The sequence below is a fragment of the Salmo salar genome, chromosome 22, assembly GCF_965601325.2.
Source record: "Salmo salar chromosome 22, fSalSal1, whole genome shotgun sequence".
Lineage (NCBI taxonomy): Eukaryota > Metazoa > Chordata > Actinopteri > Salmoniformes > Salmonidae > Salmo > Salmo salar.
Genome location: NC_138312.1, coordinates 27,160,001 through 27,179,291, shown reverse-complemented (window position 1 = coordinate 27,179,291; position 19,291 = coordinate 27,160,001). Strand labels below are relative to the sequence as shown.

Genomic DNA, 19,291 nt, shown 5'->3' with positions numbered 1-19,291 from the left:
TGTCACAGCAATTTGAATCCGCCAGCGCCGCCGGTGCTGCTCGTCACTCTTGGCTGGAAAATGAAAACCTGTAATTAATTGCTCTTGTGCATCCCATTCTCTCCTCCTGTCACACACACACCCACACACACACAGTCTCTCCCCCTAACAACCCATACATTCTATTTTATACACATGCTCATTGACATTTTCAAGTTGCTGGCGCAATTATTACTGGAGTTATAGCCCCTTTCTGTGTGTTGCCGGACGCACTGGTGGCAACTCTGAATATGTGTGTGTTTGTGTGTGTGTAGTGTGTGACTAGGGCTGAAAGCTGAGTTGTTAAGGTTTGATGCTGTTAATTGCCCCTATAATCTAATATCACAAAGCGGTGTGATTACGGAAGCGCGTGGTGCGTCGGCTATACCTCGCCACCGCCTCCCAGCGCCACGGAGAAAACAAAAGAGGCGCCATTAGCGGTTTGACGGGCCCTAACAAAAGACGCTCACAATGTGGAATTATATTTTCATTCGGCTTTGTCTCTCCCCCTGAATGATTTCTTCCCTTTCATTGTCCTGTGAATAGGGGAGAGAGTGAAAAGCCAGGCGATTTGAAGTCAGCCATTTATTAAATGCATTTCATTTTTCCCTCTCCTCTCGCTTCTTCTTTTTTTCCCTTGGCGTTGCATGTTAATTTAAAAGAGAGAGATGCGAGGTAGATTAGTAGGAGCGGAGGTGGAGAGGGGGGAGAGGGGGATGAGGGGGAAAGGGGGATGAGGGAGGGAGGTGGAATGAGACAGCTAACACATCCAGGCTCCACTCTAAAACCTAGACAAAGACACACACGTTCCCTTACAGAGACCGGAGAGAAAGGACGGAAGGAACAGGGAGGAAAGTGAAAGAGAAGACATGGACAGAGAGACAAATTACAGACAGGAGGAATCAGCGAGGGGGATTGGTAGAAGAAGGAGATAGAGAGAATGGACTCCGTGCGGCCTGGTCTGGTAAATGACTAAAGCATGTGTGTGTGTATGTGTGTGTATGTATGTGTGTGTGTATGTATGTGTGTGTGCCTGTATGACAGACACACAGTACCATAAAAGTCAGAGACTGACAGAGGTCAACCTTTGCCACAGAGAGACACAGAACGAAGGGAGGAGGAGAGGATGAGAGGGGGATGAGAAAGAGAGGGGAGGAGAGAGAAGAGGAGAGAGACCCAGCCATGTCGTTTCCAGAGAGTGGAGGGGTAATTAGAGAGGTTGTTTGAAGAGGGAGTTTAACTGATTAACAAACGAAGAGAGGGAGCGAGGCAGAGAGAGAGAGAGAGATGGAAGGAGAAAAAGAAAAAGGCATCGCATCCCAGAGGGATGGAGAGAAGGAGAGAGGGTGATGTATCACGCATTTCAATGAGGCTAGATCTCGCACTCCTCTCCTCCCTTGATGACTTTTCATTCCAGACAAGGAGAGCCCTGATTTCCATTTCAGATGAAATCACATGGATGTGAGCAGCTATGGAGCACGGCTGGACCAGCTAATAACCACACTGTAGACTCAGGCCTGGATTCAAAAGGAATGCATGACATGTCATATGGTGGTTGGGGAATGGAAGCTATAAATTGCAAGTTTTCCAAATTCTTTTAGGATGATGACCCTACTGTATGGGTGAAGACAGAACTATGGAAATTGTATTTTTCTTTTGAATAAGTGCCTGACAAGAAACCAGTGAGGTGGATGGGTGTGTTGGTGGAAGGGTCGTTTCAACTGTTAAGGACAGTCTAGCTGTAATGAGCTGTGGACTAAATGACCGTATTTAAACACACACACCATATTTAAATAAAGGCATGACGAATACTGCCACATTCTCTAGAGGCTCCTCTGCCTACTCCTATTAATGGCTAATTATCACATGGAGTGCTGCCGCACACCTACCCACACACACACACACACACACACACACACACACACCCACACCCACACACACACAGGTGTGTGTATGTGTGTGTGTGTGTGTGTGTGTGTGTGTGTGTGTGTGTGTGTGTGTGTGTGTGTGTGTGTGTGTGTGTGTGTGTGTGTGTGTGTGTGTGTGTGTGTGTGTGTGTGAGATGGCCAGAGGAGTGATGTGAAGGAGAGAAACTAACCTAGGATCAGAGTATAAACAGCCTTTACATCTAAGTGATCTATCCTGGCTGACACTCTACGGGGACACACACGAGGCTCATCATTGAAAAAATGACAAGGCAGGAGGAAAAGAGAGAAAGACTGACACAGACCTCCCCCTCCTCTCCTCTCCTCCCTCCCTCATCTCCCTCTCACGTTAGGAACAAACCCCAGCGCTGTTTATCCCTGTCACTAAGAATTACCCACCTCACCATGGGAAAGACCACTGTCACACACGCGCACACACACTCTGTCTCTACTGTCCCCCTTTTTCAAACCTGGCACCTTTCTGTCATTCCCTAATCTCTCTCTCTCTCTCATGGTGTGGGGGTAACTCCTCTGCTTCCTGTTGTTTGGGTCATGATTTGTTTATTCATACAGTATCATCATCCTCCCTCCAGGTAAACAGGCTCTGTACTCATTAGGCTGAGGAATGAGGGATGTGAGAGGGGCCATTAGCAGAATGTGGAATACCAGGAGAGGAGAGGAGGAGGAGGAGGAAAGAGGAAAAGGAAATACCTGATGGACAATGAGAAGAGGAAAAGAGGGGAGAGGAAAGAAGGAGAGGAGGGACTAGCTACTAGGCTAGGAGGAGAGAGGAGGGACTAGCCACTAGGCTAGGAGGAGAGAGGAGGGACTAGCTACTAGGCTAGGAAGAGAGAGGAGGGACTAGCCACTAGGCTAGGAGGAGAGATGAGGGACTAGCTACTAGGCTAGGAGGAGAGAGGAGGGACTAGCTACTAGGCTAGGAGGAGAGAGGAGGGACTAGCTACTAGGCTAGGAGGAGAGAGGAGGGACTAGCTACTAGGCTAGGAGGAGAGAGGAGGGACTAGCTACTAGGCTAGGAGGAGAGAGGAGGGACTAGCTACTAGGCTAGGAAGAGAGAGGAGGGACTAGCTACTAGGCTAGGAGGAGAGATGAGGGACTAGCTACTAGGCTAGGAGGAGAGAGGAGGGACTAGCTACTAGGCTAGGAGGAGAGAGGAGGGACTAGCTACTAGGCTAGGAGGAGAGAGGAGGGACTAGCCACTAGGCTAGGAGGAGAGATGAGGGACTAGCTACTAGGCTAGGATGAGAGAGGAGGGACTAGCTCCTAGGCTAGGAGGAGAGAGGAGGGACTAGCTACTAGGCTAGGAGGAGAGAGGAGGGACTAGCTACTAGGCTAGGAGGAGAGATGAGGGACTAGCTACTAGGCTAGGAGGAGAGAGGAGGGACTAGCCACTAGGCTAGGAGGAGAGAGGAGGGACTAGCTACTAGGCTAGGAGGAGAGATGAGGGACTAGGCACTAGGCTAGGAGGAGAGAGGAGGGACTAGCCACTAGGCTAGGAGGAGAGAGGAGGGACTAGCCACTAGGCTAGGAGGAGAGAGGAGGGACTAGCTACTAGGCTAGGAGGAGAGAGGAGGGACTAGCTACTAGGCTAGGAGGAGAGAGGAGGGACTAGCCACTAGGCTAGGAGGAGAGAGGAGGGACTAGCTACTAGGCTAGGAGGAGAGATGAGGGACTAGCTACTAGGCTAGGAGGAGAGAGGAGGGACTAGCTACTAGGCTAGGAGGAGAGATGAGGGACTAGCTACTAGGCTAGGAGGAGAGATGAGGGACTAGCTACTAGGCTAGGAGGGGAGAGGAGGGGCTAGCTGTGTGTGTGTGTGTGTGTGTGTGTGTGTGTGTGTGTGTGTGTGTGTGTGTGTGTGTGTGTGTGTGTGTGTGCGTGTGCGCACGTCTGTCAGTGTGTGTGTCGTAAACAAAGGGTGAGGCTTATGAGTGTGGGTATAGAGAATGAAGGGTCTCCTTTGAGTGGGAACGATGTGCTGTCACTCTCATTACAAGCTGATGACAACCACACAGGTGGGTTACCAGCTGTCTCTTGCAGGAGATACTAGGTCTTCTAGCCTGCTGTCTCTAAAGAGGACAAACATGGGCCTTACAGGGACGACAGACTGGATGGATACTGTATCATTTATTCACAATTAATCATTTATTCCACAGTCCTGTGGAGGGCTCTGTAGTAGAATCCGTGTGAAGGGGACTCTAAGCCAGACTGCGGACAGGGGGACTTGGAGGGATTCAACCCGCAGAGTTGGGGAGGTCACTGGTGGCTAAGGGACTGCTGAGGTGGAGGTAAGACAGAGAGGGGCCAGAGAGTCTGGGAAGAGGGGGAGAGGGGCTGTGCTGTGGTGGGACTTAAGGCAGGGGAACAGGGGCTGGGGATCTGGGGATTATGGTTGGGGGGAGGAGGGGGTCTGTCAGTGGCGTATTTTCGCGGTGTACTGAGGCTTGTCCAGCCCAGTGTCCTGGGACCACTCTGACAGGGGCCTGACACACACACACACACACACACACACACACACACACACACACACACACACACACACACACACACACACACACACACACACACACGTGCACACAAACACACATCTCACTCTTACAGGGGCCAGCCAAATGGGAAAACCCTTCTGGAGCGGACGGCCTGACACCAGCAAGTTGAAGTGGAAAATCCTCCTCCTTCGTCGCTCCTTCACTTCCTCCTTCCCTTCCTCCCTCTCCACCCCCCACCCCCTCCATCTAACGTCCCAGTGCCTCAGAATAAAAATGATGACAAATGTCCAGAGGCACACAACAGACGGGATGACACACACACACACACACACACACACACACACACACACACACACACACACACACACACACACACACAGAGAGAGAGAGAAACACACAGACACACACACACTTCGGGCACTTCAGAGGGAAGTGTAAGAGCCGTTATCGACTTGGCTTCATTACTGATTTCACTCGTGTTTCAAATCACAAAATAGTTTCACACTCCACTACCCAGACCCCAACTCTCCCTCTCCCTCTCCATCCCCAACCCCCTATCCCTCCCTCCTCTACTCCCTTCATCCTCCCTTCACTCCACTACCCAGACCCCAACTCTCCCTCTCCATCCCCAACCCCCTATCCCTCTCTCCTCTACTCCCTTCATCCTCCCTTCACTCCAGCACCAGACCCCAACTCTCCTTCTATATCCCCACATCCCTTCCACTCCCTCACTTCACCCCCCTCATCCTCTTTTCACACACTGTTAGTACACCATATAACCCTGATACCCCCTCCCCCTCTCTATCAAATAGATGGAGAAAAACTGCCAACTAAGCACTTTCATTGAGTGGACAAAAGGAGTGCTTTGGGGAAAACACTTTGGGAAAGAAGCACAGAAAATGTCTGCAGTGTGGACTGTTTTAAGTGAAAGAGGCCTTGCTCCTGATTCACGGGGTTAGCTGGGTTAGCTCTCAGAACTAGTCTTGGTTAACTTCAAACAAACTTAAACGGCCAAACAAGGAAACATGCACAGTAAGCACAGAGAAATAGTCCTCATCTATAAACTTTCAGTTTAAGAATTCGATGAAGTTACGAAGATTTAGTGACAAACTTTCTTTGAGCCATGATAAATCAATTTTAGGAAAGTCTGACTTTGATATAAGTCTGGCTTAGATAAGTCTGTTTCAGGGTCACACTAGGGGTCATGAGTCCTAACATCTGACCTATCTATTCTGACACTAAAGGAAGGTTCAATCTGCTGTGACAGACACAAGTAAGGCAGAAAATACAATGAACAGGGTTTAGTTGGCATTCACAAGTAATGCTAGTCAGTCTAAAGTAACTTGAAGTACAGTGCCTTCAGACAGTATTCACACCCCTTTACTTTTTCCACATTGTGTTATGATACAGCCTGCATTTAAAATGAATTAAATTGAGATGTTGTGTCACTGGCCTACACACAATACACCATAATGTTAAAGTGGAATTATGTTTTTAGACATTTGTACAAATTATTTAAAAGTGAAAAGCTGAAATGTCTTGAGTCAACCCCTTTGTTATGGCAAGCCTAAATAAGTTCAGGAGCAAAAATGTGTTTAATAAGTCACTTCCTAACTCAGTTGCCGGAGAGGAACGAAACCACTCAGTGATTTCTCCATGAGACCAATGGTGACTTTAAAACAGTTACAGAGTTGAATGGCTGTAATAGGAGAAAACTGAGGATGGATCAACAACATTGTACTAACTCCACAATACTAACCTAAATGACAGAGTGAAAGAAGGAAGCCTGTACAGAATATAAATATTCCAAAACATGCATCCTGTTTGCAATAAGGCACTAAAGTAAATCTGCAAAAAATGTCTCAAAGAAATTAACTTTATGTCCTGAATACAAAGTGTTCTGTTTGAGGCAAATCCAACACAACAAATCACTGAGTCCCATTCTTCATACTTTTAAGCATAGTGGTGGGTGCATCATGTTAGTCCCATATGGCTCAGTTGGTAGAGCATGGCACATGCAATGCCAGGGTTGTGGGTTCAATTCCCATAGGGGACCAGTATGAACATGTATGAGTAATGTGTAAGTTGCTCTGGATAAGAGTGTCTGCTAAATGACTAATATGTTATGTGTATGCTTGTCATTGGCCAGGACTAGGGAGTTTTTTTTAGGATGAAAATAAATGGAATAGAGCTTTCCTAGAGGAAAACCTGGTTCAGTCTGCTTTCCAACAGACAAATTCACCTTTCAGCAGGACAATAACCTAAATCACAAGGCTAAATATACACTGGAGTTGCTTACCAAGATGACATTGAATGTTCCTGATTGGCCTAGTTACAGTTTTGACTTAAATCTACTTGAAAATCTATGGCAAGACTTGAAAATGGCTGCCTAGCAATGATTAACAACCAACTTGACAGAGCTTAAAGAATTGTAAAAAGAATAATGTCCAAATATTGTACAATCCAGGTGTGCAAAGCTCTTACGAGACTTACCCAGAAAGACTCACATCCGTAATCGCTGCCAAAGGTGATTCTAACATGTATTGACTTAGGGGTGTGAATACTTACAGTATGTAAATGAGATATTTCTGTAATTAATTTTCAATACATTTGCAAACAATTCTAAAAACAAGTTTTCACTTGGCCATTATTGGGTATTATGTGTAGATGGGTGTGAAAAAAACAACTATTTAATTAATTTTGAACTCTATTTAATCCATTTTGAGGCTGTAACAGAACACATTATGGAATAACTTTCTGAAGGCACTGTAAATCTGAAGGAAGCAATGTCATATCAACAGATAGTTCTCTTTTATTTAGTATCATGATCTGTAAAGCGGCCATAGCCCACCCCCCCCCCCCCCCCGTTTGTTCTCTTAGTGCCTGTGCCAGGCCCTCCCCACTGACACAGAGAAGAGAGGGAGTGAGGGAAAGCTAATTAGCATTTATCTAATGTGTCTTTTCATTTTTTCTAATTAAACAAGTTCCTTAATAACACATGAACACAGGACACTACACACACACCATGCTATTCAATTACACACACACACACACCATGCTATTCAAGTACACACACACACCATGCTATTCAATTACACACACACACCATTCTATTCAATTACACACACACACACACACACACACACACACCATGCTATTCAAGTACACACACACACCATGCTATTCAATTACACACACACACCATTCTATTCAATTACACACACACACCATTCTATTCAATTACACACACACACACACACACACACACACACCATGCTATTCAATTACACACACACACACACCATGCTATTCAAGTACACACACACACCATGCTATTCAATTACACACACACACCATTCTATTCAAATTACACACACACACACACACACACACACACACCATGCTATTCAAGTACACACACACACCATGCTATTCAATTACACACACACACCATTCTATTCAATTACACACACACACCATTCTATTCAATTACACACATGTAACATGAGGCAGCAACCAGTGTGTCAGTCATCCCAGGGGTTTGGCAGCATAACCACACCTGGTTTTACACACACACACACACACACACACACACACACACACACACACACACACACACACACACACACACACACACACACACACACACACCATGCTATTCAATTACACACACACACCATTCTATTCAATTACACACACACACACCATTCTATTCAATTAAACACACACACACCATGCTATTCAATTACACACACACCATTCTATTCAATTACACACACACCATGCTATTCAATTACACAAACACACACACACACCATGCTATTCAATTACACACACACACCATTCTATTCAATTACACACACACACCATTCTATTCAATTAAACACACACACACCATGCTATTCAATAACACACACACCATTCTATTCAATTACACACACCATTCTATTCCATTACACACACACACCATGCTATTCAATTACACACACACACACACACACACACACACACACACACACACACACACACACACACACACACACACACACACACACACACACACACACACACACACACCATTCTATTCAATTACACACTATATTCATGGGCTGTAGTCAAATTTGTGTGTGTGTGTACCAATTGTACCAAAATGTGACATGTGTGGTTGGCACAGACTGCATTGTGATGCACGCATGGCAGGTCAGAGAGACGTGGTATATCATGTTATGTAATCACTACCCCCTTGCAACCTCCTCTGCCAGCCCCCTACCCATCCTTCCAGCCCCCTACCCATCCTTCCAGCCCCCTACCCATCCTTCCAGCCCCCTACCCATCCTTCCAACCCCCTACCCATCCTTCCAACCCCCTACCTCATCCTTCCAGCCCCCTACCCATCCTTCCAGCCCCCTACCCATCCTTCCAGCCCCCTACCCATCCTTCCAACCCCCTACCCATCCCTTCCAACCCCCTACCCATCCTTCCAGCCCCCTACCCATCCTTCCAACCCCCTACCCATCCTTCCAACCCCCTACCCATCCTTCCAGCCCCCTACCCATCCTTCCAACCCCCTACCCATCCTTCCAGCCCCCTACCCATCCTTCCAACCCCCTACCCATCCTTCCAACCCCCTACCCATCCTTCCAACCCCCTGCCCATCCTTCCAACCCCCTACCCATCCTTCCAACCCCCTACCCATCCTTCCAACCCACTACCCATCCTTCCAACCCCCTACCCATCCTTCCAACCCCCTGCCCATCCTTCCAACCCCCTACCTACCCATCCTTCCAACCCCCTACCCATCCTTCCAACCCCCTACCCATCCTTCCAACCCCCTACCCATCCTTCCAGCCCCCTACCCATCCTTCCAACCCCCTACCCATCCTTCCAACCCCCTACCCATCCTTCCAGCCCCCTACCCCATCCTTCCAACCCCCTACCCATCCTTCCAGCCCCCTACCCATCCTTCCAACCCCCTACCCATCCTTCCAACCCCCTACCCATCCTTCCAACCCCCTGCCCATCCTTCCAACCCCCCACCCATCCTTCCAACCCCCTACCCATCCTTCCAACCCACTACCCATCCTTCCAACCCCCTACCCATCCTTCCAACCCCCTGCCCATCCTTCCAACCCCCTACCCATCCTTCCAACCCCCTACCCATCCTTCCAACCCACTACCCATCCTTCACTTCCAACCCCCTGCCCATCCTTCCAACCCCCTGCCCATCCCCCTATCCCTTTCTGTGCCTCTACCCATTTAACCATTCATCCTTCCCTAAAAAGAAGGACACAACTAAAATACATACAGGCTATTTCCCTTATAGGCCTACAGTGAACTACTTTAGACCAGAGGCCTTTAGGGAACAGGATTTAATTGAAGACATATTTTCAGTCTGCCCCAAACTTCTTCTATCATTCTAAAATGAAACAAAAGAAAAAAGGTGAGATATGGAGAGAGGAAGGAGAGCAGTGGGAGACACTAGTCTGGCAGAGCCAAGGTTTCTCCTGAGGGCTCAAACAAAGAAAGACAAGTGGAACCCTCTCTCTCGCTCTCTCTCTCTCTCTATCTTCCCCCTCCCTCAGAGAGAAGAGAACCATCTAATTATCAAGCTCCAGAAAATGCCATTATTCGTTAGGCCTCATTTGCATGTGTGAGCCCCGGCAGGGCCCAACCTTAGCAGCAGCCATTTTGTGCCTGAAGTGAGCAGCTGTGTCACCAGTCGCTCAGTCACTCCTCTGAATTGACTGGATTAAATGTATTTTCCCCCGCAGCACTCACTAACACACCCTCTCACTTATTCTCCTGTTCTGCCATTGCGTGATTGCTTCAATTACTCCAGTGGAGCTGCCAAGATATGAAATGATACAATATTCCTTTCAATAAATAAAAAGATAAGGGGCTCTTGATGGCCAGGTGCTGTTGGCCTTATAGTCACTTGGAGGAGAGAGAGACCCTAGCCAACCACACACACACACACACACACACACACACACACACACACACACACACACATTGGGTGCCTGTATGTGCACCATGTAGGGAGTCGTAAGTAAATCAGAGGGCTATGAGGGGGCTGGGGTGGTGGTGGGGGGGGGGAGAGAACACTGACAGCTCACACAGTAGTGATGCCCTGGGGTATAGGCAGGGGGAACTGAGGCGAGTCACGAACAAACAAGACAACAGAATAAACAACAGAGAAATGGGGCGAAAGGGAGAGAAAGTAAGGGAGCAAGAGACAAACGAGAGAGAATGAGATGGAGAGAATGATAGAGAGACATCATAAATGCCTGGGGGTTGGAGATACAACTCTGTGTGCACGTGAGTGTCTGTTTGAGTGTTTGAGTGTGTGTGTTATGACATTTATCTCATACAGTGAGGTATAAGTTCTGAATAAATACATTTCTGTGGAGCCAATCTGTTATGGAATAATCCTTTGTTCCACGCTCATCCTGGCTCAGTTTATTAACTTAACCTTTCCTTCTATATTCCTCTTTCTCCTTGTTATTTACCTCTTCACTTCTCTCTGTTCTTCTTGTCTGCAGTAGTAGCAGTGAGTGACAGTGTAGTGTAATTAGTGAGGTTTGGTAATGAACAGAGCGCTGCACTAGCGAGAGACCCTAACGAGAGACCCTAACGAGAGACCCTAATGAAGCCCTAACGAGAGACCCCGCTGCTCAGCCAGAATGGTCAGCACCTCTGAGCTACACCCCTTCATCCTGACACAATAGAACAGAGCTGCCAAACCCTCCTCCTCCTCTTGCTTGTTTATTGTCATGTATTACTATACACTTTCCAAAGTCATCTGTGTGTGTGTGTGTGTGTGTGTGTGCTGTGTGTGTGTGTGTGTGTGTGTGTGTGTGTGTGTGTGTGTGTGTGTGTGTGTGTGTGTGTGTGTGTGTGTGTCAGTGGGGATCCTGCACTCTAGCTAACCCCACGCTCTCTGCTCGCTGAGGAATTCAGCTCTGAAAACAGCCCAGTGCCCCATCACTACAAAGACCCCATTCACAGAGAAAGAGACAGAGAGCGAGAGAGAAGAGGCAAAGTGCATATGGACATTGTATCATTGACGTGGCAATAACTCTGAGACAAGTAGACACACATGCACAGGTACACACCACTGTTGACTCTGTGAAATGTGTATATTTTAGAGGTCAGAGAGTATCACAGTGTACTGCGTGTGACTCATGCAAGTGAAAGTGTGTGTAAGCTTGAGTCCTCTATGTACTGTATGTGTGTATGTATGTGTGTATGTATGTGTGTGTTCTGACCTGCACAGGGCTCTGTTTAACCTCATTGCTGCTGGGGGAGTTGAGTCCAGAGGCCTGTTGGAGGAGGAACTGTCTGGCTGCCTGGAGGGCCTGTTATATATATATAGAGAGAGAGAGAGAGAGAGAGAGAGAGAGAGAGAGAGAGAGAAGAGAGAGAGAGAGAGAGAGAGAGAGAGAGAGAGAGAGAGAGAGAGAGAGAGAGACGACACAGAGAGAGAGAGAGAGAGAGAGAGAGCAGAGAGAGAGAGAGAGAGAGAGAGAGAGAGAGAGAGAGAGAGAGAGAGAGAGAGAGAGACAGAGACAGAGACAGAGACACACACACAGAGAGAGAGAGAAAGAGAGAGAGAGCGAGAGAGAGAGAGAGAGACAGAGAGACGAGAAAGAGAGAGAGAGAGAGAGAGAGAGAGAGAGAAAGAGAGAAAGAGAGGTTAAACAATGTGCAGATCTCAGCCTGGCACCTCATAACCCATTCAACAGATATATGCATACACACACTAATAGACACATACACTAATAAACACACACTCACACATGGCAGCCTGCCACACATACATACTGTACCATACCTCAGTGCCCACTCCCTCTTCCAAGCTGTCAGGCCTGATTTCCTCAACACCAGAGAGCCCCACCTGGCTTAACAATGTGTGTGGCATTCCCTCCTTTCCTCCCTGCCTCTTCTATCCCTCCTTCCCTCGATTGGTTATTCCCTCCCTACCTGCCTGTGCGTCTTTCCCCTTCCATGACCAATCTCTCCCTTCTTCATTCCCTGTCTCCCTCTGTCTCACCCTCTTCTGCCAGGGTGACAAGCGGGCTCTTTACATCCTCTCAGGGTAAAGTGTGTCAGTGAATCTGTGTGTGTGCCAATGTGGTGTGAATCTGTGCCCTGGAGAGCTCTGGCATGCCATTCCTACCTCCTATTCTCATATCCTAAAGTGAGAGCAGTTTGAGTCAAATTAGTACAAAAACAACTTTGGTAAACTTTCATTTTGTACACTGTGATACTGGCAACCCTTCTTTGTTTGATAGTTTTGCTCTTTCTCTTTCACGCACATAACAAATCTGAATAAAATGACTTTACATCCAGTTCACAACTTAGAAAGGAGCTCACTCTCCTTCCTGGCTGGACACCCCTTTTCCCCTTTTCCACTGCCTTTCTCTCTCGCTCTCTGACCCCAGCAAGCACTTGCATTGTAGAATAAACCCCCCTCTCTCTAACCCCTGTGGCATTCTTGTGGGGCGCGCTGCACCTTTAAAAAATATGAGGGAGTCCTGAGAGGAAGGCCCAACAACAGAGTCTTTGTGCTGCCGCTGAGCGCACACACACACACACACACACACACACACACACACACACACACACACACACACACACACACACACACACACACACACACACACACACACACACACACTCCACTGGTGTCAGACAGGTTTTATTAGAGGAGAGGAGGGACGGAGGGAGGGACGGAGGGACGGAGGGAGGGAGGGAGAGGGGAAGGAGGTCACAGCTCAGCTTGGAGGCCTGAGTCTATCGTGTGTGTGTTCTTCTGACTTGTCAACGCCCCCGTTGATCATCGCCCCTGACACAGATTTTAATAACAGTGCATTTCTTAATTCAGCAGGGTCACACACACACACACACACACACACACACACACACACACACACACACACACACACACGGGACGCTTGTTCTCCCCTCTTAACAGGTTTCACAAAAATGGCTGACAACTATGTTTCTTTTCTTTGAGTGGGCCGAGAGAGAGGGGAGGACGGACGAGAGAGGGGGAGGAAGGACGATAGAGAAGGGGAGGGAGGACAAGAGAGGGGGGAGGAAGGACAAGAGAGAGAGGGGGAGGAAGGATGAGAGAGAGGGGGAGGGATGAGCGAGAGAAGGGGGAGGGAGGACGAGAGATAGGGGGAGGGAGGGGGAGAGAGGACGAGAGAGAGGGGGAGGGAGGACGAGAGAGGGGGAGGGAGGACGAGAGAGAGGGAGGGAGGGAGGACGAGAGAAAGGGGGAGGGAGGACGAGAGATAGGGGGAGGGAGGACGAGAGAGAGGGGGAGGGAGGACGAGAGAGAGGGGGAGGGAGGACGAGAGAGAGGGGAGGGAGGACGAGAGGTAGGGGGAGGGAGGGGAGAGAGGACGAGAAAGGGGGAGGGAGGACGAGAGAGAGGGGGAGGGAGGACGAGAGATAGGGGGAGGAAGGACGAGAGATAGGGGGAGGGAGGGGAGAGAGGACGAGAGAAGGGGGAGGGAGGACGAGAGAGAGGGGAGGGAGGACGAGAGAGAGGGGGAGGGAGGACGAGAGAGAGGGGGAGGGAGGACGAGAGATAGGGGGAGGGAGGGGAGAGAGGACGAGAGAAAGGGGGAGTGAGGACGAGAGAGGGGGGAGGGAGGACGAGAGATAGGGGGAGGAAGGACGAGAGATAGGGGAGGGAGGGTGAGAGAGAGAGGGGGAGGGAGGGAGAGAGAGGGGGAGGGAGGACGAGAGATAGGGGGAGGAAGGACGAGAGATAGGGGAGGGAGGGTGAGAGAGAGGGGGAGGGAGGGGAGAGAGAGGGGGGAGAGGGGGAGAGAGGGGGAGGGGGAGGTAGGGAGAGAGAGGGGGAAGGGAGGACGAGAGAGAGGGGGCGGGAGGGGGAGAGAGAGGGGGAGGGGGAGGTAGGGAGAGAGAGGGGGAGGGAGGATGAGAGAGAGGGGGAGGGAGGATGAGAGAGAGGGGAGGGAGGATGAGAGAGAGGGGAGGGAGGATGAGAGAGAGGGGAGGGAGGATGAGAGAGAGGGGGAGGGAGGATGAGAGAGAGGGGAGGGAGGATGAGAGAGAGGGGAGGGAGGATGAGAGAGAGGGGAGGGAGGATGAGAGAGAGGGGAGGGAGGATGAGAGAGGGGAGGGAGGATGAGAGAGAGGGGGAGGGAGGATGAGAGAGAGGGGAGGGAGGACGAGAGAGAGGGAGGGAGGATGAGAGAGAGGGAGGGAGGACAAGGGGGAGGGGTTAGCTAAAGGGCCCATTAGAAGAAAAGGAGGGGGATTCATTTAGTATATGCACATAGTGGCCTTGATGTATGTGTGAGTGAGTGAGTGAGTGAGTGAGTGAGTGAGTGAGTGAGTGAGTGAGTGAGTGAGTGAGTGAGTGAGTGAGTGAGTGAGTGAGTGAGTGAGTGTAGTGTAGTGTGTGTGTGTGCAGGCATGTGTACGTGCGTGTAGGTGTGTGTGTGTTTGTCCATGCACACAAGTGTGTGTGAGTGTGTGAAAGCACTTCTAAGAGAGTGGATTTCATTCCTCTACCCGTAACTCTCACGTAAGATAACAAATATGCAACAACAAACAGAGCTAGGACAGACCTCTCCATGCATGCCTCTCCCAGGCTTTGTGTGTGTGTGTGTGTGTGTGTGTGTGTGTGTGTGTGTGTGTGTGCTTGGCTCAGGTTTCTAAAGCAAACAGGTCTGCTGTGATGAATCTGGTCTCTAATCCGCTGTGTTTGGGCGAGACGGAGAGAGAGAACGTAGGAGCAGCGGAGAAATATAAACAGAGGGAGGGTGGGAGGGAGGGAGGGAGGGAGGGAGGGAGGGAGGGAGAGTAGAGAGACAGGTGGGTACCATATGTTGTAGTAATCCATCAGGACAGACTGAGGTCCATTGTTGACGGCCAAAACAACCCACTCTCCCTCGCCTCCCCCTATCCTCCCCCTGCCCCCCACCCCCCATCCATAGAAAAACAGCCCCATGGCTGGGCTGTCATTGGGGTTGTCTGGAGAGAGGAGGGGGAGGGAGACAGGGGGGCAGAGAGACTTCAGACCCACCCTGTCTCCCCCAAACTCCACCCAGCGTCCCCCCAGGTCCCTCCTTAACTCCCCCTGTCTCCCCCATCCCAGCCACGTCAGTCCACTACCTGGGTCCTCTCGCTCCTCTCTCTGTTTACTCAGACTGAGTGAAGGACAGAGAAAAGAAAAGAGAAAAAAGTGGGCTGAAATTGAAAAGATGTAACATGAGGCAGCAACCAGTGTGTCAGTCATCCCTGGGGTTTGGCAGCATAACCACACCTGGTTTTACACACACACACACACACACACACACACACACACACACACACACACACACACACACACACACACACACACACACACACACACACACACACACACACACACACACACACACACACACACACACACACACACACACACACACACAGAGGGAGGGAGGCAGCAGGTTTGATTACTGAGGGGGTGACAGTTAGTGGGATTGCTTTATGACTTTGGGGCATATCTAAGTGAAGGCTTGGTTTCAGCCTCGGTCGCTTCTGATGTATCGCATGCATCAATGTCACTCATCACACAAACCATTCTCCCTCCCCTTTCTCTCTCTCCTTCTCTCTCTTGTTCTCTTCCACCATCCAACTCATAAAACATGCACCCAACTCTCACTTTGCGCCAAAATGCCCTTCCTCAACATGAAAGTGTCAATGTCAGTCTCTATCTCTGTGACTGCAGAGAAGCCTCTGTAAATTAGTCTAGCCAGCTATATAAACGTATAGTAATCACGGTTGAATTACTGACCCCATTGATTTTGTTGGTCACTCTAACTCAGATATCATACTCAAAACTGTAAATACCAAAAACATATATTAGGGCCCCCAAAAGGCTAGGGCTGGCACTGCGACCCCTCGTGATGAGTTTCAGATTTCTTGTGGCCCCCACCCCCATCAAAGTTGCCCATCCCTGGTCTAGACTAAAACAGATACAGTCTAGACCTATACTAAATTAGATCAGCTACATCCCTGGTCTAGACTAAAATAGATACAGTCTAGACCTATACTAAATTAGATCAGCTACATCCCTGGTCTAGACTAAAATAGATACAGTCTAGACCTATACTAAATTAGATCAGCTACATCCCTGGTCTAGACTAAAACAGATACAGTCTAGACCTATACTAAATTAGATCAGCTACATCCCTGGTCTAGACTAAAACAGATACAGTCTAGACCTATACTAAATTAGATCAGCTACATCCCTGGTCTAGACTAAAACAGATACAGTCTAGACCTATACTAAAATTAGATCAGCTACATCCCTGGTCTAGACTAAAACAGATACAGTCTAGACCTATACTAAATTAGATCAGCTACATCCCTGGTCTAGACTAAAACAGATACAGTCTAGACCTATACTAAATTAGATCAGCTACATCCCTGTGTAATAATGCTGGGGTTCCTTGAATACAGTTGGTCACCAAATGAACTTGTCTCTCTGTCTGTGGTTAGGGGATACGGGAACTGATTTGAGTACTAAGGGGGAATAAGGAAGGCTTGGAGGGGGTCAGGGTTTTCTCATCTCTGGGTAAAGGGATAAGGGACACAAGGACTGAGGGGGGCGGTTTTGGGAGCAACCTCTCATTAAAGGCTGCTAAAACGGGCTAACTTTACTATGACCGCACTCCTATGCTCTCATTACTCCGGTAAAGCCTGCTAAACGGAGGCCAATTTCACAGTGGGTTACACATAAACTCCACTCTGACCAGGGACCTTAGTTTCTTCATCTCTCTCTTCACCTCTTCCTCTCGTTCTGGTTTTCATTTGTCTCTTCCTGCCTTCTCCTCCAATCCCAGCTTCTCTCTCCCACACATTTGTGTAGTTATTGCTCAGATCTAGTAGAGGCTAAGCAGACAAAATCTATACCTTTAAAATAGGTGTACTATAGCTCGCGCATAGCTTAAAATGAGCAGATTACCCTGAGCTGGAATTATCATGAGCCACCTTCAAACACACCATCCAGCCGCCGTCCAAATCAGCGATTTAATGTAATGTTTCCGCAATATATAGAGGTGCGTTGGAGAGCTGAGGTTTTAAACGGCTGCAGCAGGCCTCTCGTGGCCCAACCTGCCCATTAAAGAAAGGAAAGGCCGCGTTCAGAGCCAACACAATAAAAAAACTCACTAACTCAAAAAGAACTTCAAAATATGCTGTAATGTTTGAAAACCCTTAGCGTTTTAATATTTTTTTGTTCACATCCTATTTTTCACAAAAGACCTGTTCTGACTCCCGAGACCCTGCCGTGCTCCAGATGTGCGCTCCTCACCTCCAAGTCACACAAAACGTTTTTGTTCAATGAGGAAACCACAGCGTCCGACTGCTATAATACTCAAATGTAGAAATTGAATCAAAAGAGCAGAAATATGATCATAAAAATGAGCTGACTGAAAACAACTTGTGTATTTGTGTAGCCTACCTAGCCTAGGCTAGATCTGCACTATGATCTAGGACTGATGTGCATTCCCACCACCCATTTGGAGTTTTGGAAAATGTAGGATGTTGCACATGGCTTTCAGCCAAGGGTCTGCAACATCCTAAACTGAAAACTGTGGTGGAAAACTGTGTTTTACTAAGACAGTACACATTGTTTTGGGGGGGGGGGCGGCTCGCCAACCTAGTTAAGGAGAAAATGCCTTTGCAGCCTGAATGGAGGATGCTTTATGTACGCGCCGGTCCACCGTGGACACATAGTGTATTACCGGGAGCGCACACCAGTCCTAGACGATAGCGCAGGTCAAGCAGCCACTATCAGCTGCCTAGGCTGTAGCATACCAGAGAGGACACAACTCAGACCCAAATGCTGATTGGGGTTTCCAAACATTCAGATTTTATTTCCATTGTTCAGGTTCACCCAAAAAAATAGTTTTGGTAGTTTTGCTTAAAACAGTCAGTGTGTTTGGTCATTTTTAGACGAACAGGGTAATTTCATAAAATTTCAATCATTTAGCATTCATTTTGCGAAGCGGGAGAGGCTCTCCGTAAAATTCCAAGCGGTCTAAACCCTCGCTTTCAAGACAGGGATCAAATCCAAAGCTGCATTATATTTATTGGCTGAATGCCATGCTAATTTCTAAATATAAATATGGACATAGTATTAGCTCAAAACATTTTCAATCTGCAAAAATGACACATGGTTATGGGCTCACAGAAAGAAGACATCTGTATCATGTCAGATATAGAGTTGAAATGCGTTAAATTATTTGTTTGCGTACCAATATCACACATTATATACATCACAGAAGGCTGAACTATAACAAAACCGTTTGATTTTCGGCCCCAACAAAAAGAGGTGTATTAATTATGAAATTATGAAATATATTTGTTATTTTAAATAGCATCCCTTGTTTGCACATTCTGTAATACCGTATACCCCTGTATGGTACAGAAATGGTGTGACGGTATGAAAATCTGGATACCGTCCAACCCTAATTGAAACGCATACGCACACACACACACACAGGGTAGAGAGGGGGAAAAAAGAAGGAATGATGGAAATTGAGGGATTGAAGGAGAGGGAGAAAAGGGGAGAGAGAGGGAGAAGCCTTTTTGTTGGTGTTTGTAGAGATAGTGAATACTTAGGCAGCACTTGAGGGCAGAAAGAGAATGAATGAGACACACACTAACAACTCAGCTTAGATAAGTAATCTCAGACAGACCCAGCTTCTGAGTTCTCATCAGCAGCAGATATGGATAAAACATGTAAAATACATGTGTTCATGCAAAAAATCGAATCAAATCAATTCATTCCCCTAATCA

At 48.1% G+C, this 19,291-nt stretch overlaps 1 protein-coding gene across 7 annotated transcripts in view; it reads right to left on the bottom strand.

Moving 5' to 3' along the window:
* foxp4 (forkhead box P4) overlaps nt 1-19,291 on the bottom strand; it is a 177,467-nt gene that overhangs the window by 71,290 nt on the left and 86,886 nt on the right. For 5 of the 7 annotated variants that reach the window (XM_014166823.3, XM_014166819.3, XM_045705236.2 and 2 more), the window contains exon 3: nt 11,722-11,811. The exons of the other annotated variants lie outside the window; for them this stretch is intronic. In XM_014166823.3, the coding sequence (XP_014022298.1) occupies nt 11,722-11,811 (90 nt within the window). The remainder of the gene's footprint in view (nt 1-11,721; nt 11,812-19,291) is intronic. 7 annotated transcript variants of the gene reach the window in all.